This window comes from Ascochyta rabiei, chromosome 4, assembly GCF_004011695.2.
Source record: "Ascochyta rabiei chromosome 4, complete sequence".
Lineage (NCBI taxonomy): Eukaryota > Fungi > Ascomycota > Dothideomycetes > Pleosporales > Didymellaceae > Ascochyta > Ascochyta rabiei.
Genome location: NC_082408.1, coordinates 312,299 through 331,044, shown reverse-complemented (window position 1 = coordinate 331,044; position 18,746 = coordinate 312,299). Strand labels below are relative to the sequence as shown.

Genomic DNA, 18,746 nt, shown 5'->3' with positions numbered 1-18,746 from the left:
GACTCAATGCGCCAGATACTGTGTGCCGTCTTCTTCCACAACGTTATTATAGCAAAGTCGCCCCAGAGGAAGAAGGACAGCAGCCTGCCCACTGGTGGGTTGCCAAACCTTGTTAGCCAGGCCTGGACACAGCTCACCGGTGATAAGTTAGACAACGAAACAGCAAAAGAGGTAACGGGCTACGTTAAGGCTGGGTATTGATATCACCTGGTAGGCTAAGCAGTAGGCCTAGGTGCGTGGCTCTTGCTCTTGGCCTAAGTCACAAACGTATGGTAGGTGCTCTGTTTTAGGCATCACTTCATCATCTCACCAGTGCTAGGTCCAAGTATCCCGTGGGATCCCTGGTGATCGCGTCCAAGTCCACCTACGATGCATGTACGCCTGCAAAGGGACTAGAGATTGCAACTAAGGCAGCAACTCACATTCAAGAATTTCAAATGCGGCCCTTCGCGGTCCCGCCTTCAAAGCGAAAGTCCTCCGAGTGTCTGTACGCGGAACAACCTCCAAAACAACTAATAGCTGCAAAGCCTTCAAACCCTCCAAACACTCGCGCTTTAACATCCCTGCCGGCTGGCTACCGTACGTCCAACATCCCGCTCAAACTTATGCGAGCTCAGCATCAGAAGTCTACCAGCACACAAAGAAGACACCTAAGAAGCGCACCACCAACACTACCACATCAGCCAATCTAACCGAACAAGAGACTGAGCCCCTTCAGGCTCCTTGTGGCGCCAGCTCGTCCGAGCCGCGCGCGCTAGGTGCTGCGAGGCCAACAGGTGCGACTGCTTAGGCCGAAGGCAGCGGGATTGGCGTGACCGGCAGGCACCGCCACTCTGCCGAGGCAGCAGGAGGTGGGACGTCTTCCCCTCTGCACAGCCTGTCTACCGTATACCCTCAACCAGGCGTAGATCTCCCGCTACCATCTTCTACACACTCTAATCTAACACCAGCACCAACAGTAGATGTATGTCCAGGCACATCTAGTGTGCTTGCGTCGACGATTGGCTGCTATTGCGCAGCACTGGACCGCTTCTGTGCTGAGCACAGCACTGTTCCAGATTGCGCAAGCACACGACATCCCAACGCCAGCCCGCACGCGACACCGCCAAGCGTTCTACGGTATCGCTGCCCAGCACATCCCACCAGAACGAGTACATGCCAGGCGGCTTTCTTCTAGATCAAGGCGCCCCACCCTGCGTGTTCACAAATGCCAGCAGCATTGCAGGCGTCTGGGACCTGCAAGACAGGGCCGTCTTTGGCTTCCAGGCGACATGCTAGGCTGGCAGCGCACGTGGTGCATCAGTAAGCTTCTTAGAGTGAAGGATCACGTAGATTGTGACGACGGGCTTTATGTAAACAAATACCTCTTAGGATTATTCTCCGCAGAGGACTGTCAGCGCTCTCAAATCTAGCAGATTGTTGTAGTGTGTCTTTCCGCCGCTCTCTACATAAATACGTACTGCCTCTGATAGGTTGTCAGGGCCTTGCAGTGGTACAAGCACGCCCACCTCGTCCCTGGAGATGACTAGGCCGCCTACTTTAACGTCGACCGTTATTGGTTTTCTTTTAGGGTCAGCCAGTATCACGTCTGTTGTTCTCGCCTGCACTTCTGTCTGCTGCAACAGCTCAGTCAGCGTTTGACAGCTGAAGTCTGTCTAGCACTTACAAAATAGGCGAAATACTCCCGTCCTACTGCTGTAAGATCGCTGCGATCGCTGTGTACGAACGTTACTCCTCCTTGCAGGGACGTCCTAAGACAGCCATCTTTCCTGATTCTCACCGACGAAGCTGCCTTGCGAGCAAGCTTAAAGATGTGTTCAGTTGTGGGGATTGTCTAGTACACAGGCATGGTAGTGTAGATAGCGCGAACAGTTGAGCTTTGATGTACGTAAGGAGACTATAGAACTCTAGCTTGTTGTCTTATAGAAGCGGTGGTCAGTTAAAGGTAGCGAGAATAGCGAGTAATATAGGCGTGCTAGCGTAAATACGGCCTAGCGCCATTATTGTAAAAGTTACTGGGACAAGGACGTGGAGCACGATGGGGAGCACGACGTGCGTCAACGCTGAATCAAGCTGGGTTGCTCTTTCTCTTGCTCGTTTAGTTGTGACGACAGGCTGTTAGCAGCTGTTAAGGGCCTACTGTGGTGTTGTGAGGATTAATCATAGGCGCTGTTCTGGGCTTTGCTGGGATTGCGGTTGGCATACTTGTCCACAGCATAATTAGCACGGCCATAGATCGAATGGACATCACTTGAGATGGCAAGCGAAGGCTGGTCTGGATTGGCTGTAGGACGTGATGCGTACTCTTGCCCTTCTTGGTCTGCAAAGGTTTCCTTCATAGACGTCTTTGCGTTTAGATGTAGTGAATATTAAAAAAGTACTCTTACTATGCTAAGGCGCGTGTTACGACGCATGCGCATTACGAGCACAAGTACATTTAACTACCTAGTAGTTTGTCTTCCAGGTAAAATGTCCAATATCACCTTTCTTGAAGGTTGCAGCGTGAAGAGTCCATTCCATTCTCTTGCCAGCCTGTACCGTTATGGCCATAATATCCTCGCGTCTAGAGTAGTCCTCAATATATGCCGATATGTCCTGGGCTAGGTGGTTGTGAATAGTCACAAAAATCTCTCCCCTGTTGTAGACAAGAGAGAGAGCGACTCCAGCAACGTTGCGTACAGCGCCCCTTAAATTATTAATAAAAGTAAATGAATACGTTCCTTCAGTACGTCTAAACAGGTTAGCAAGAGTGAATCAACCTGACTATAACTCTTACTTATCAAAGCTAACAAGGCTAGAAGCTTAACCTTCTAGGTTGTTCTCTCTAGTCCTGTATAATCTTAGCAACGCTCTAGTTTAAGGTTTTAATGCAGTACCTTAACTGGAGATCAGTGTTAACTAGATCAATTAAACCCTTTCCTTGTTCAGCGATAGGTGCGGCAAAGCTTGGGGCAATCGCAAGGACAGCAAGAACATTAACAAGCTGGAAACGCATAGTTAAGATAGTGTAGAGTGTAAAAGTAGACAGTAAAGGAGAGTGGAGTTAATATGAAAGTGTTTGTGTTAGAGATGTAGTAAGTAATAACCTACAGCATAGGCTTATAAGTTACTTATAACGTACCCCACAGGCGAGCCGCTTAACGGGCGAGCCGCTCACTTTTGCCAAGCCCCCACCAAACTCCACCCTATTATGGCCCAAAACAACCTAGTTTGGTGCTGCAAAGTGCAGTATGGCCTGTAATACTATTTAGAAACTACTTCTACCTCTTTCTGACACGTTCGCGCGTTGTGTCCTGTCTGATTGCACTGTCTACAGCGTCTTTAGGAGGGCTTACCTCCTTTAGCGCGCACCTGCTTCTTTGCCTTCTTCCTATTACTACACGCCCTAAACTCCTTTAGAGTTGTTAATTATAGGCTATCCTTAACTATTAGGGTCCCTTCTGCCTAAACTTGCTTTCTTTTGTGTAATTTTTGTTGTGTGGCTGCCTTATTAGTAGCTTAAAGCTAAGTAATCTCCTGTTGCGCTAACACTAGCTTATGCGCAATTATTGCTGCCCCTTTTGCTACCTTCTTAAACGCCTTAACTATAGAGGTAGGCGAACTATCTATATGCCTCTGAATCCTTGTCTTTACAAGCGTTAATTACAACCTAAGTTTAAGGGTGTTACTTGGGGTTTGCGACTGCCAGAGCTTGTTGTTAACAGGTAGTAGTGGTAATAGAGTGCGCAACTTCACATTAAGGGCCATTATAACCTGGTCTGGGTCAAATAGGACTAATCTAGCACCTCAGAACCCTTTCTAGATGTTCTTAGAAGTAATTGCAGCATTGTAGGCGCGTATAAAGTATGGCAGGAACTCTGTCTTTATAATATAGTTAATCTAGTTATATATAAGTATTTTAGCTTAGCGCCTATACGCCTTCTTTAAAGCAGCAAAACAACCTATATTAAGGGGCTGTGTAAGGTGTAATAAGTGAGGAGGCAAACAGAGAGTAATAATCTTGTTATCCTTGCAGTATTGCTGGAATTTAAGAGAGTTGTGGCTCTTATAACTATTAATAATAAGCAAACAGTAGGTGCTAATAGTACGCTCCTTTGTATGCCTGTTAAAGTGCTTTAACCAGTTAAGACCAAGCTTGTTGGTAGTCTAGCTGTTATTAGAGACTCTAATAACCTAGTTGTAAGGCAGATCCTCTTCTTTATACTAGGCAGAGAGGTAGTGGTAGGCTTTAAAGATAAGGAAGGCTAGAATAGCCTATCCTTTGGCATTAATGCTCACTATAGCCGTAGCCCACTCTTGGTTGCCTGGCTGGATAGCCTTTGGCTGACCCTGTTGTTCTGAAGCTGTAACAACTGCTCCTAGGGAGATCTAGCCTATTATAAAGCCTGTCTTGTTAAAGTTATACGTGTCTTTATCCTAGATGCTATACTTAGCTTTAATATTAGCTACTAGGCTAAACCAGCCCTATAGAACCTTAGAATCCTTATAGAGGGCTCTCTTGTAGTTGTACTTGCAATTAAACTTGACTTTAAGCTCTAGGTGTTGCTTAACAAACGTACTAGGCCAGTTTACGCTAATAGGGCCTAGATTGCGCTTAGCGCGCAAAGAATTGGCTATAGTAGCTACATCTAAGAGCTAAGAGGAAAATCCTTACGCATCTAGCTTAAGAACATGCTTAATAATCACCTCCTCCTTATTATTGTCTAGCTTCTGTAAGTTAGCTATAGAATCTGCGCGTGAAGGTTGTCCTGTGTGTTGGTTGCTTAGTGTCTTTTGAGGGACCCTGTAGATAGCTGCAGCGCGTTGCTAAGAGAGATTTACGTCTTGTTTAAGAGCCTGGAGCGCAAGCTATATCTAAGCTTCCTTTAACGCGTCTAAATGGTGTTGTTAAGAAGACATTGGTGTAGGAGGAGAAGTTTGGTGGGGGCTTAGCAAAAGTGAGCGGCTCGCCCGTTAAGCGGCTCGCCCGTAGGGTACGTTAACAGGAGATAGAGCTTATAAAGTATATAGAGTTACTTAGTACTTATTACTTACTACCTACTAGAGAGATAATCTAGAATTTTGCGTTACTAGTAGCTTAAAATCTAGTTAGTAAGAGCTGGGCTACCTGCTTTATTAACAAGTACTCTATCTATCTTATCTTATGTTACTCTACTAAGATAGATTAACTATATTACAACGCTAATTCCTATAATAAATATATGCTCTACTTTAACCTACTACAGCACAAAATCTCTAAATACTCTATTAAGGGTTACTACATATATAATATAGATAAGAAGGGCTTTATAATTAGTATTATAGGCAGAATAAAATATATGTTTAGTAAGCGTATATAGATAAAGAGAGAGATTAAAGCATCTATCTAGGATAGTAACTAAGCTTAGTAGATGCTTATAGCGTGTGTGTGTAGTAATAGAATAGTACTACTACTAGGCATTATCTATAAGTTAGCTAACACTAGCATTAAATTAGACTAGGTAGCTAAAATTAAGCTAGGAAAACACTCTGTAATAGTTATATTATCTTTCTTAGGGTGGACAAATAGGGATATAGGCCTTACCTGGCTTAAGTAGGTGTTTAATTACTACACTAAGGAGAAAGCACAAAGAAAGTAGAGGCTTTTAATACTAGATAGCTACAGATCCTATGTAATAATAGACTTTATTAAGTACTATAATAACTACAAGATCCTCCTAGCTGTCCTTCCCCCTTACTTAACCTAAACGCTCTAGCTACTTAATATAGTGCTGTTTAAGCCTCTATTAATAGTATACTTAAAAGTAGTAATAATATACATCTATAAGGCTTAAAATAACGCACCTATTACTAGAGCAGACTTCTTCTGCCTATTCTGGCTAGTGTAGATGTGTAGCTTTACTAAAAAGCTAATACTTAAGTCCTTTAAGGCAACAGGTATCTATCTACTTAATTCTAACGTTATCCTCTACTGCTTTGTTAAAACACTAGAGAGCTTAGATTTAGATAGGTCCTTATTGTCTGTTTATAGCAACAAGGATTAGCTTAAAATAGAGACGTTGTTGCAGCATGTAGTTAAAAACTAGAGTAAGAGTAACATTAAAAAGATAAGATAATTAATCTACTATATCTTAGTTAAAACCTTACTCCTCTAGTATAAGATAGATAGCCTTAAAAAGACTCTAAAGACGCAGAAGAAGCACAAAAAGAAGAGCAAAACCTTAGACTTGCAGCAACAGCAGGAGTACTATAGTAGTGCAGTGTTCTAGTTACCTAGAAAGGTTAACAAAGCACGCTTCTGTAAGCAAGTTAGACAATATAAGAAGAAGGAGGAGAGGCTTAGAAAAGCTACTAGTAAGGAAGTAGCAGCTGCTAAGAAGCTGGTTAAGGAGAAGGAGAAGGAGGAAAGGCGTGTAGCGTAAGAGGCAGCTAAGGTAGTACATAAGAAGGAGAAGGCTAATACAGCAAATTAGAAGGCTAAACAGGAGGCTAAAAAGCAGTATTAATAACAAGAGCTTAATGCTATAAAAGCTATATAATTACCTTAAAAGAGTAAAAAAAAGCTTTATAAGTAACCTAGCTAAAAAAGCATTAAAAACATTGTCCTAGGGATAATGTTGGTGGTTGTAGTCCCCTATTGCTGTCCCTAGCTCCCCTACTTAAAACCACATTACATAGCTGCAACGTTAAGTTACCAGCCAAATTTAAATAGTACATCTTTTTTATAAGTAATTAATTAGTACTACACTACAAAATCACAAAATAATAGCTGTTGTGGGTGGCTCTATAGCCTTATCTAATTTTAAGCGTTAAGGTGGTTTTTGGTTGTTGCGCGACTCCAGTTGTTGCGCGCACAGACACGGTAGCATAATTTAAACCCACGTTACGCTTCAGCCATCTAAGTAAGCATAATGTCAGGACACGGCTCTGCCTACTGTGCTAAGCATGCCAAAAAGGTATCAATGCTTACTCAGATGTGAGCACGTAGGCCAGAACAGTACTTATTGCCATCACAGGTCAGAGGTGGACGCTGCCACATGCCTGAGGCTGAGAGCCTAACAACTAACGCCTCTCTAACTCCTACAGGATAAAAGAAGACTTAGCAGAACAACAAGCTACTTATAGAAGATAGGGAAAGGAGGTATATTATAGGCTTAGACCTTGTCTAAGTCTTAAGCAAGACAAGATAGTTACGTGCCCTACAGACATACTAGAAGGACACACAACGTGCTACCTCCTTAAGAGATACAATACCATATTGACCCTTATTACATCCTACGTTAAGGCCAGTCTATAACAGGTTACATGTTAATAGAAGCAATTGGTCTTTAAGGCGCTGTAGTATATATAGTAAGATAGGGTATAACTAGTATATTACTGCTATATACTGTAGTATTGCAGAGTAGTTATAGTGTTAGTGTAGTCTTGGCAAAAGTGAGCGGACTGCTTAGGTGAGCGGCATGCTTGTAGAGTACGTTATAACTTTAACAGGTTCTGCTTTATATATCTCTATATCTCTTTATAAAATTTTAGACTAGTAGCTGCTGTTTTTGTAGAGTTATCAGGAGAAATGTAGATTCTTGGCAAAAGTGAGCGGCTTGCTTGGTGAGCGGCTCGCCCGTGGGGTTCGTTATTAAATACTCTAGACGCGTGTTTTATAGTATTAGGGGTAGTTGCCTGGGTAGCCTAGATAGCAATGTATAGTGTAACTTTGTTGTAGGTTAATTGCGCATTACGTTGTGGTGGCATTGTTGTGACAGTCTGCAATGCCAGTGTTTGGGCCAGCGGGTGCAGAGCTTTGCGTTTACAGGGGTAGCGGGGTAGAGAGTTAGTAAGCAAGGGAAAATCACAACAGTAACAGGAGTGTAAATAGCACTGTAAACACTGTTTCATTCATGTGCAGACCTGTAAACTATTTAATCCTCATCATCTTCATCACTGTCCTCTGAGGAGGAGGAATCCATAGCAAGCTCTAGAGCCGCTACGGACTTCTTTACGTCCCGTACGCACTTACGGACCTCTGTAAAAAATGTTAGCAGCCAGTAGATTTCTTTTACAGGCCTGTAACCTACTCTTCTTCTTCCTCTTCCTCTTCTCCTTCTTCTTCTCCTTCTTGGAGGCGGTGGCGGGGGAGGCAGCAGGGGTGGCGGTGGTGCGGCGGCGCTTCTTGGAGGGAGTGGCAGGGGCAGCGGCAGGGGCAGGGGCAGCAGCAGCGGCAGCGGCAGCGGCAGCGACCTGGCGGCGGGACCTGGAGGGGGTGGCGATGGCGGGGACGGGGACGACGGGGGCGGGCGTGGCTGTAGCAGGGTCAATAAGGTCTGTATGGGGAATGTGGAGGCTGTAAACTTACGGCGGAAGGAGCAGCGGGCGCCCTCACTGCCATAGTGGCAGTTGGCGCACGAGTCGAGCAGCTGGCCTGTAACTACCACGCAGGTAGTATACGGGCCAGCTGCTCGCTGGCAGGAGTCGCATTCGGTGGGGGCGACGCGGCCGACAACCTGCGCGAGCGCAGATTCGAGGTTCTGCTGCCGAACTGCTTACTGTCAGTACAGGGCTCTACAGGACACTTACAGGGGGTTACTTACCAGCGAGGTTGAACTTGCTGGGCTCGTAGCCCGCGCGGAACTCCAGCTGGCGCTGGACTGGCCGAGAAGCCAGCCTTGTGCAGGCCCGCGAGGCGGGCGGCATGGCGAGCAGGGCGGCGGCGGTGGGCGGGCCGGGGGCAGGGGGAGCGGCGGGAGGGCGGGGGCGGCAGCGAGGGCGGCGGCGGCAGTGGCAGCAGCAGCAGTGGCAGCAGCAGCAGCAGCGGCGGCGTCAGCGGCGGCGGTGTTGGCGGTGTTGGCGGGGGCGGTGTTGGCGGTGTTGGCGGGGGCGGCGAGGGCAGCGGCGGCGGCGGTGTTGGCGGGGGCGGCGACGTCGTCGGCGGGGGCGGAGGAGTCCATATTGATAACCTAGAGAGTAGTAAAACGGGGGGAGGGCGGCTGCCTATATAGTATATCGCAGCCAGCTAGCAGCTGCCAAGACCTGCGATATTTTGGTGTTGTAGCTCACCGTGAATAGTATATTCTGTTTGTCGGGCCAAAACAGTGAATAGGCAGCCATCAAATGACGTTATAGGGCCTGTGGCTATACTGTATCTGGATTGTACGGTCACTGTACGTGGCCTGATTGGTGCTGGATACTGGTACGCGGGGGGTTTGTAAGCTCACGGTGAAGGTCAACCTGCGGGCACAATAGCACCTGTAACGGCAGAATAACTAGGCGGTAACGTACTATTGATAGCCGTTAGCCCGATATACTAGTAGGTTGTGGCAGTAACATTGACGGGCTGATATACTGGTAGCGGCGACGTTGGCGGGCTGATATACTAGTAGGTTGTGGCTGGCTACAGGAGCACCTCTGGGTATACGATATTAGGGACTGTACAGGATGGCTCATCGCTAGTATCAGGTGCTGGCAGCAGGATTGACAGGCCTGTAAGTGTAGTTACACGGGACATAGCTACGTATAGCTGGCCATGTGTAAACACAGCGTGACGCAGATCAACGCCTACAACAGAGAGTGACTGGCCCTGTGACTTGTTTACAGTGATTGCAAAGGAGAGGCGAACTGGAAACTGGACCCGGCTGACGATAAACAGGAGCTCTCTACTGGTTGAAGTGAGCCTGATACGTGGCAGCAGGCGGAGCTGGCCTGCAAACTCGCCAGATAGGATGCGGGCCTGGATACAGCAGGAGGATATCTGTGTAACCGCTAAACGGGTACCGTTGCAGAGCCCCTGGCTTAGGTACAGGTTCCGTAGAAGCATTATTGGTACGCCTACCTTGAGCAGAAGGCGTGACGGGGGCAGTGACGGGGGCTCAAAGGACTGCAGCAGCTCTACGGGAGGCAGATCCTGTGTTGTATTGTCCTTAACCTCAGCAGAGTCCACTGCAACCAGCTCTACTAGCTCACCAGGGAAGGCAGCAAGCATTGCGGCGTTGATTACAGCTACTGCGTCGTTCCGTACGGCCAGTATAGCACGGCCGTTGAGGACCTGATAGTCCGCAGCAGCCTGCTGGAGGAGGTGCGGCGGATAGACGTGATCCAGGAAGCCCTGTAGGCTGTAGTAGACGGTCATCCAGTCTGGGATGGAGATCAGGCCATCCATCTCACGGGTAGCCAGTCCCCGGCACCAGGCTGCAAAACAGGTGTTGTCAGCCCCAGATAGCACCCGCATATTCTGACGCAGGTGCAGTACGGTCATGTGCGGCCATATGAGCGTAGACTGCTGCAGGCAGGCGTTGACGATGGCAGGCCGCTGGCCCCGGCGGACGACGGGTAGGATCTGGGCAAAATCGCCGCTGGCAATTACAGGGAGGCCGCCAAACAGGGCAGGGGAGCTACGGACGTCCTGCAGCATACGGTGGACTGCCTCAAAGCAGTAACAGTGCTGCATAGGCACCTCGTCCCAGATAACTAGAGTAGCGGCCTGCAGCAGCCGCCCAAGCTCCGAGCCTGGAGCAACAGGGCAGATGGAATCGTCGTGGATATCCAACGGGATCCGGAAACGGGAGTGGGCAGTGCGGCCGCCGGGCAGCAGGACAGCAGCTATACCCGACGACGCAACGCACAGGACCACCCAGCCTGTAGAGCGATAGTAGGCACATATACAGCGCCAGAGGAACGTCTTGCCTGTGCCTGCTGGGCCCTGTACGAAGAAGTGGGCAGTGCTGTAGTCAGCTTCAATAGCGGCAGTAACGGCATTAAATACGGCGCGCTGGTCCATATTCAGCCCTGTAACAGTGTCCCAGAAGGCAGTGTCCTGCCCGTCTGTATCGTAGGCCAGCTCAGCGGCAAGAAGCTGATTCTGCAGCCGTACTCCCCAGTTGAACTGGCACGCAGGGAGTGAGAAATCCGTAAGACGTTTGCCAGACTCTGCCAGCAGCCCTTCTATCAGATACAGGCCGTAGTCAAGGTACGCGTCTAGATCTGCGGATACTAGCAGGGCAGCAGCAGCCTCACGTAAGTCGTCACACAAATCCGCCTGGAAGGCTGCCCAGATAGCAGCTGGATCTGTAACAGGCCCATTTAAGAGAGCAGCAACGAAGAAGTACCGTAACGCCTGGCCTGTGGCAAACGTAACGGCGTCCTGGAAGCAGGCTACCCAGTCTCCATCGTGTAGCAGTAACCCGCGGGCAGCTGCGGCGGCCTGGAAAGTAGGATACTCTGTGCCGCTAAAGGTACGCAGGTCCGCGTAGGACTGTGGACCCCGTACGGTAGTCAAGAGAAGCTGTAGATAGAACCGTTCACCCTGTAGCGGGCTGCAAAAGTACATGCGGCCAATCGCAGTGCCGCGCTGACGCACGTGCCAGGTCCGTGACGGGAGGTGCCAAACAAACTGGGATGGATAGTCCTGATATAGGACCTCACGGCCATACTCATGGTCAGCGTTGCGCTGGAAGAACGCCGTAAGCGTAGTTACAGATCGCTCCAGGCGGGCTAATAACTCTGCAGTGGTAGCGTTAGCAGGGAACGTAACTATCTGCTCATTCGGTAGGTGGACCGCTAGGGGCACTACAGTGGGCCGCTCCATGTGTACTAGGTACTCAAACAGCCGCCAAACAGCCTCAGATGGACTGATATATCGCCCGTTTAGATGCTGCTTAACCTCATCTGCTTCTGAGACGTTTAGTACTGCCCTGTCAGTGCCCTTGTAGATGTACTTGTGGACGTATTTGATAGCGTGGATAGTGCCGCAAACCTCTACATTGATATAGGCCCAGTACTTACAGAGCAGACCAGGGTTATACGGGACAACCCAGCTGTTATTAAGGTGTACAATACGGCCCTTACACCGTACAGCAAGCGTGCAGCCATCATCCTGGCGCTGATACTCAGGGTACCCGTCCTCATGGACCACTGTAGATGGGCAGTAACGCTTAGGAAAGTTCTTAGAGCACCGCGGCAGGGCGCTGTCGCGCTGAGGCACCATACACGGGGCCTGCAGATTGTGCTCCCCACATGGCCCGTGAAGCATGAAGGTCCGTACAACCTCTGTAAGCAGGCCGTCTAGGTCATCCACAGGGGAAGGGATCTCAGCCCGGATAGTGCTATCAATTGTTACAGGATCCGTGAACGCCTCGCGGTCGTGTGGGGTCAGGAACAGCAGCAGGTGTATATGGGGCAGGCCCCGTTTCTGGTACTTAATCGTGTACACGTGGCCCAGATAGGTGCCGAACAGGTTGCTCTTCACATCGGCTACTAGCTTCTGCACCTTCAGATGGAAGGCCCGGCAGATTAGATCAGGCCGATTCAGGCCTGTCTCCCCAGGGCGGAGCTCACGGGCAACCTCTGGCCAGTATGGGCTAGCTGTAAAAGTGATAAACAGGGTAGGGCGGCCATATCGACGGACGATAGCCATAGAGTCCTGATAGCACTGGCTGACAAATCGTGAGCTGCCTAGATAGGACGACGGCAGGACAACGCGGCGTCCAACAGGGCCTGCCTGGGCGTCGTTGTTGCCTATAACGGCATCAGCAACACCGCTATACAGGTCTGCCCGCAGCTGTGCCTGGTTTGCTCGGATCCAGGCCAGCCGGGCCTGGTCGCAGATAGCCCAGATATCCACAACGTACTGCTGAAACAGCCTGTAGAAGCGGAACGGATTTGTAGTCTGCCCAGGGCGGGGGTGTAGATAGTATCGATAGTAGGTTTGCTGGGTCAGCAACGTCTGCAGACGGGATCCGTCCTGGTTACGGAGCGTTAGCCCCGGCCGCCACCCAGAATCCCCGTGGGGAAACATCAGTACGTAGTGTAGCGGCATGTAAGATGGGTGGGCGGCGCTAATAGTAAACAGGGCGCTGGAGTTACGGGCCGCTAGGACGATGGGACGGGACGTCTCTGCACCTGCTGCGTCAGGTATCACTAGGCCTAGCTCATCGCTAGTAGGTACGTTCTCCCTGCGGCGGTCCTGCCCAGTCTCTAGGGCTAGTGTAAGCCTGCTGGTTAGTATAACGCAGGCGTCTGCAGCGCTACTGTTAAGCCGATCCTGGGCCGTGCGGTATATAGATATATATGGGTTATTGATCTTATATAGCATTGCCGTTAGATCTTGGAGAATCTGGAGCTGTAAGTGGCTGTTCCGCTGGTGGCGGGCGTTGGCAGCGTACTGTGGGTCGTAAAAGTATAGCTGAGCGTACTGCGGCAGGCTTCCCTCGAGAACCTCTACAGGGCCGCTGCGGTGGTATAGGGCCCCGTGGATCTGAAACACCTGCACGCCAGGGCCCTGCGCCCCACGGCTGGTAGGTGTACAGTCTACCGAGGTAAACGCAAAGGCAGCGTTGTAGGCCCGTAGCTCCTTACGGAAGTGCCGCGCTGCTAGAGTATTCGTGTTGAGTAGCTGATACAGGTACGACGGCAGCGGTGTGAGGGCTGGCAGGTCGACCTCGCCGTCCAGGCAGCAGAGAGTAAATCGCGGGTCTGTTACAGAGGTAGTGCTCTTCCGCTCATCTATCCAGTGTAAGGCGCCGCAGGCTGAACAGGGCACCTGCATGCTGCCAATATCGTAGTATACACCATCAGGACGACGTCGCAGGAGCAGGGTGGTGTCCTGTTGGAGCCCTACAAGGACTGTCTCGGGCAGGTCGTCAAACGGGTTATCACTATACTGGGAGCTAGGGGCAGCAGCTGGAGCAGCAGCAGCCGGGTTATTAGGAGTATTACTGGCACTGCCCTCACGGCGTGAGGCCTGTTCAGGGGCGCTAGCACTGGGCGCTGGCTGGGAGGCAGTTAGGCGGTCCCTCTGGGGGCTTGATGGACGTGGAGGTGTAGAGAGACGGCGTCGCCGGCGGCCTGCACGGGACGTCTACTGACTGTAAGCGTAATCAGAGAGAGGGGGAGGTAGTAGTTACGGCACTGCAGTTGCTACATGGCTGGTAGACGCCCCCTATCCGGTTGCGGCGGAAGTTAGCAGATGGGAGATAGGTCCTACAGCTGCTGCAAAATACTTGGGATGATGGCTGGCTGACGGCTAGGGAAAAGACTGGAGGGGGGGGGGGCTAGAACACGCCGTGGACGGGCCATACGAACCTGTAGCGAGCCTGTACAGGACCTGTAAAGCTTTTTACAGGAGTTTACAGGAGCAGATTACTGGAACAATATAGGGCCGCTACGGGCGGTGTAGGACGTCAGTATAGCTGAGAGTTGACGCTAGAGGGTGCACGGCCAGAAAACGACAACTTTACACGTCTGCTGCGCCCGCTACAGGGCTAATTAATTTGTCTTAAGCAGATAGGCAGGTAGCGGCGAGTTTTATCAGCTATCTGGCACTTATTTCAGGGCTTACAGGGGCTTTGTTGGGGAGATCACTTTAACCTGTTTATATATAAGATGGTCGCGATTTTGATAAGGGGTGACCGCTTGGTGGGAATGATTGCTCCGTGGCGAAACACGCTACCAATTGATTTTGGTAACGTACTCCACGGTCGAGCGGATCACACGATCGAGCGGATCACTCAAAACCCCACCAAAATTGTCCAAAACTACAACCCTTTATTTCAACAACCACGCAATAAAATCTTCTTAAAATTTCAGAATAGTATTGCATAGTTATTGGTAAGTACATATCTAGATTTCAGCTTTATAGCTATAATAGTTATAGAAATAGCCTGCAAATAGTGCTAAACACCCCTGTAAAACAGTAATCGCTCAATAACGTCTGTGTTATAGATTCTAGCACTCTAAGACTTTTAAATACTCTTATTTATATTAGTGCAGCCCTGTCCTGAAAATTTTAGAAGATTTTATTGCGTGGTTGTTGAGATAAAGGGTTGTGGTTTTAGGCAATTTTGGTGGGGTTTTGAGTGATCCGCTCGATCGTGTGATCCGCTCGACCGTGGAGTACGTTAATGTATTTTAATTGTGGCACGTATTATAGTCCTGCTTTGTAATATCAAGGCATGCAGGGCGAATAACCTGCCCCCGGTTTTTGCTTAACAGCGGCAATGTATACTCTAGCCGTACCGTGGATCACAGTACAATCCTAGGTCTTCGTCTGAACTTAACGTAAAAAACTTCTCCCGATATTTGAATTCAGTTCGTAGTACGTACGCTCAGGGCCCAGACCATCGCATTTTTACTAGTAAAACCGCGCATTGCGCGAATCCGCGCATCGCGCGCACAGACACGTTGTCGCTACTGAGCCAACCAAAAGGCATTTCCGCCTGCGAAGTATGTACCAGCCGGCACTGTGCACTCTGCACTGGCACTTGTTTTGACGACTATGTGCACGAGTGACAATATGCAAATTGCGCCCTCTGCTACTAAGAGACAGAGGTCTTGTGCATCTCCACAACAACTGTTAACACTTTGGCGAATTCAGACGCCAAGTGCCGGCGTAGCTCATCCAAATCTGTCGATCAACACTAACCTCTTCGCTCGTAACCTGCCGATTGCGCTTGACCTCGAAGAAGAGAATCATCGCCTGTGGTTTGTGGATCTGTATACACTAGTATCAGTCTCAACCACTACACTCCTCTGTCGGCGACAAGAATTGACGCAAGCCAGAAGTCCGCTGTTGTAGTTTGGTAACCACCGCGCCACGAGAACTCAAGGAGCAATGATTGTCAAGATCTATATAACTTGGTGGCCCATAGCTACAGTATCCGGTACAACACTGATCTATTCTTCGCCACTCAACTACTTTTCGCATCAAGATGCGTTCTTTCACATCTCTGGCTGTTCTTAGCCTGCTGACTCTCTCCTACGCCGCTCCAGCACCTGCCCCCGTGGCAGTGTCGGCCCCTGAGATCACACCCGCCCCAACAGTCGATGATATTTCCACTGCGACGCTTGAGGAGCGACAACTTCTCCCAAACCTACTCAAAGTTGTGATCGGTATTGTGGCCGGTGCTCTCAAGGATGTGAACGGTGCTGTCGCTGCTGGCAACCCATCAGCCTGCAGTTCCGCATTGGTCAAGATTCAACCCACAGCAATGCCAACAAACATCCAACAAGTGCTTGCCAAGCAGTCCTCTATCTGGGCGTCGCCGACACGAACTGACATCTATGGCGGTATTGCCACACAAGTCGCCAATGGCCTGGGACCTATTCTCGATGGCACCATCAGCACTGCCCTCCAGGACGCACTTCCCGTAGGTGAGAACAGTGTAAGCAACAACAACAAAGTAGTCTCGGGTCTCTACCCCAGTAAACCCCAGACAACCGATGCACCCTACTCTGTCTCCGAGGCCGCTCTCCGCGCAGCCATTTACTTCCCCCCTGGCTACACATACGGCACGAAGACGCCCGTCCTCTTCGTCCCCGGAACAGGCTCGTACGGCGGTAGCAACTTCGCAAACAACCTCCGCAAGCTGCTCACCGGCCAGTCCTACGCGGACCCTGTGTGGGTAAACGTTCCAGGCGTCATGCTGGGCGATGCGCAGATCAACTCAGAGTACATTGCCTACGCTATCAACTACGTCTCAGCCGTGAGCCAGAGCAAGAAGATCGCCGTCATCTCGTGGTCGCAGGGCGGGCTAGACACGCAATGGGTGCTGAAGTACTGGCCCAGCACGCGTGAAATCGTGCAAGACTTCCTCCCCGTATCGCCCGACTTCGCGGGCACCGTCTTCGCAAACGCCCTCTGCCTCCGCGGAAACAGCAGTCTGGGCCTCTTGCCCTGCGACCCCAGCGTCATTCAGCAGCAGCACAGTTCCAACTACGTCAACCAGCTGCGCCAGAACGGCGGGGCCAGCGCCTTTGTCCCCACGACGACGTTCTACTCGGGCTTGTTTGACGAGATCGTAGAGCCGCAGCAAGGAGACGCCGCATCTGCCTTCCTCGGCTCCGGGAATGGTGTTCCTGTCTCCAATAACGAGGTTCAGGCTGTGTGTGCCCTTCAGGCCGGAGGTAGTTTCTACGGCCACGCGGGCGTGCTGTTCCACCCGCTCACGTACGCGCTGATCGTCGATGCGCTGACGCACCCGGGTACCACTGGGCAAATCAGTCGCATCGACAGGCAAAGCGTGTGTGCCGACTATGCGGCGCCAGGGCTGGATCTGGATGATGTGCTTGCAACGATTGGGTTGATTCCCGTCTCGGGCGTGGTGCTGTTGGGCAGCCCGCAGAAGCAGCGCATGGAGCCTGCGTTGAAAGGCTATGCTACTTACTAAGGTGATGCGCATTAGCAGCATGTCGCGCAACCGAGCGTGTGGACCCACATACGAGACTCTTTTCTTAGCAGAGCGTCCCTATCCAGCTTAAGCCGCTCAATCCCAGCAACGCTGAAACCGAGCTGGTCTGATGTACATCGGATGCTCGTTTAGCGAGGTTACTTGACCTACAAATCTTCTTTGTATAACGTATTTAACGGGTGAGTTGGCCACACGGGCGAGTCGGCCACTCTGCCAAGACCACACCAACATTCTACCTTATAACGCGATAACTTAACAACAACATAAACCTACGCCCTTAAAAGAGGCTATAATACAGCTTGCGCTCTAGGCACTTAAATAAGACGCAAACCTTACTATATAACGCGCTGCAGCTATATACAACGCGCCTTACAGCATACTACGTAATTAATATACAGGATAACCTGCACAAGCTAATTGTACGCTAAGTTAACAGAATATAGATTAGACTAAGGAGGATGTAATTACTAAGTACATTCTTAAGCTAGATGTATAAGGATTTGCCTCTTAGCTAGCTGCTATAGCTAATATAGCTAATTCTTTGCGTACTAAGCGTAATATAGGCTATGTTAGCATAAACTAGCCTAATATATTTGTTAAGCGCTGCCCTAACCTTAAAGTAAAGTTTAATTGTAAGTACAACTATAAGAGAGCCCTCTATAAGGATCTAGAGATTATATAAGGCTAGTTTAGGCTTATAGCAAATATTAAAGCTAAGTATAGCATCTAGAATAATAACATATACAACTTTAATAAGACAGGCTTTATAATAGGCTAGATATCTGTAGAAGTAGTTATTATAGGTTTAGAGTGTTAAGGACAGCTAAAGGCAGTATAGTAGGGTAATTAAGAGTAGATAATAGTTATATAGGGCATTAATAGTATAGGGTAGGCTATTCTACCCTTTATTATCTTTAAAGGCTGTAACTACCTCTCTACCTGGTATAAAGAGGACAACCTGCCCTACAACTGGGTTATTAGAGTCTCTAAGAACAGATAGACTACTAACAAGCTTAGTCTAGACTAGTTAAAGCACTTTAATGCCTATATAAAGACGCGCACCTAAGAAGTACACTAGCTGCTCCTTATTAATAGCTATAAGAGCCACAACTCCCTTAACTTCTAATAATACTGTAAGGAAGTAAAGATTATTACACTGTGTATACCTCTATACTTATCTTACCTCTTATAACTACTAGATATAGGTTATTTTGCCCCTCTAAAGAAGGTATATAGGCGCTAAGCTAAAAATCTTATATATAACTATATTACTTATATTACTAAAACTAAGTTTCTACTATACTTTATAGACGCCTATAAGGAGACATTTACTTCTAGCAATATCTAAGAAGGCTTCTAAGGCGCTAGAATAGTCCCCTTTAACCCAGAACAGGTTATAATAGGTCTTAATGTCTGCCTACATACCCTACTGCTACCTACTATAGAAGATAAGCCCTAGCAGTCCTAAACCCTAAGCACTACCCTGCAATTAGGGTCGCAATTAACGCTGGTTTAAGAGAGGATTTAAAGGCATGCAAGCAGCTTACTAACTTTAATAGTTAAGGCCTTTAAAAAGCTTACTAAAGGCGCAGC

General features: G+C 49.1%; 4 protein-coding genes across 4 annotated transcripts, besides 35 other annotated features; 2 read left to right on the top strand and 2 right to left on the bottom strand.

The window, feature by feature from the left end:
• Nucleotides 1-4,540: part of a mobile genetic element that runs on past the window's edge.
• Nucleotides 438-790, top strand: EKO05_0002525 (uncharacterized protein; the record flags this gene model as incomplete). Its single annotated transcript, XM_059635927.1, has 2 exons — nt 438-579; nt 627-790. The coding sequence occupies 2 exons, from the start codon at nt 438-440 to the stop codon at nt 788-790; spliced, it is 306 nt and encodes a 101-aa protein (XP_059491910.1).
• Nucleotides 3,005-3,043: a tandem repeat.
• Nucleotides 3,108-4,981: a mobile genetic element.
• Nucleotides 3,907-4,124: a mobile genetic element.
• Nucleotides 3,907-4,145: a mobile genetic element.
• Nucleotides 3,913-4,145: a mobile genetic element.
• Nucleotides 4,367-4,540: a long terminal repeat.
• Nucleotides 4,541-4,544: a direct repeat.
• Nucleotides 4,982-6,844: a mobile genetic element.
• Nucleotides 5,013-5,042: a tandem repeat.
• Nucleotides 6,845-6,895: 51 nt separating the features above from the next.
• Nucleotides 6,896-7,038: a dispersed repeat.
• Nucleotides 7,038-7,296: a mobile genetic element.
• Nucleotides 7,228-7,310: a mobile genetic element.
• Nucleotides 7,311-7,323: 13 nt separating this feature from the next.
• Nucleotides 7,324-7,483: a mobile genetic element.
• A 15-nt stretch (nt 7,484-7,498) lies between these two features.
• Nucleotides 7,499-7,542: a mobile genetic element.
• Nucleotides 7,543-7,612: a mobile genetic element.
• Nucleotides 7,613-7,746: 134 nt separating this feature from the next.
• Nucleotides 7,747-8,157: a mobile genetic element.
• On the bottom strand, nt 7,896-8,921 carry EKO05_0002524 (uncharacterized protein; the record flags this gene model as incomplete). The annotated part of the gene is made up of 4 exons (XM_059635926.1): nt 7,896-7,960; nt 8,052-8,297; nt 8,330-8,501; nt 8,565-8,921. 4 exons carry the CDS (start codon nt 8,919-8,921, stop codon nt 7,896-7,898), a joined length of 840 nt encoding a protein of 279 aa, XP_059491909.1.
• Nucleotides 8,052-8,094: a tandem repeat.
• Nucleotides 8,095-8,142: a tandem repeat.
• Nucleotides 8,158-8,212: a tandem repeat.
• Nucleotides 8,213-8,801: a mobile genetic element.
• Nucleotides 8,656-8,801: a tandem repeat.
• Nucleotides 8,802-8,848: a tandem repeat.
• Nucleotides 8,849-8,914: a tandem repeat.
• Nucleotides 8,849-14,350: a mobile genetic element.
• Nucleotides 9,365-13,513, bottom strand: EKO05_0002523 (uncharacterized protein; the record flags this gene model as incomplete). Its single annotated transcript, XM_038937772.2, has 1 exon — nt 9,365-13,513. One exon carries the CDS (start codon nt 13,511-13,513, stop codon nt 9,365-9,367), a length of 4,149 nt encoding a protein of 1,382 aa, XP_038801122.2.
• Nucleotides 9,371-13,530: a mobile genetic element.
• Nucleotides 9,371-13,545: a mobile genetic element.
• Nucleotides 9,440-13,548: a mobile genetic element.
• Nucleotides 9,443-9,801: a mobile genetic element.
• Nucleotides 9,443-12,438: a mobile genetic element.
• Nucleotides 9,551-12,171: a mobile genetic element.
• Nucleotides 13,641-13,663: a tandem repeat.
• Nucleotides 14,351-14,429: 79 nt separating the features above from the next.
• Nucleotides 14,430-14,879: a dispersed repeat.
• Nucleotides 14,880-15,107: 228 nt separating this feature from the next.
• Nucleotides 15,108-15,147: a mobile genetic element.
• A 527-nt stretch (nt 15,148-15,674) lies between these two features.
• Nucleotides 15,675-17,132, top strand: EKO05_0002522 (uncharacterized protein; the record flags this gene model as incomplete). Its single annotated transcript, XM_038945071.1, has 1 exon — nt 15,675-17,132. The coding sequence occupies one exon, from the start codon at nt 15,675-15,677 to the stop codon at nt 17,130-17,132; it is 1,458 nt and encodes a 485-aa protein (XP_038801121.1).
• Nucleotides 17,133-17,317: 185 nt separating this feature from the next.
• Nucleotides 17,318-18,746: part of a mobile genetic element that runs on past the window's edge.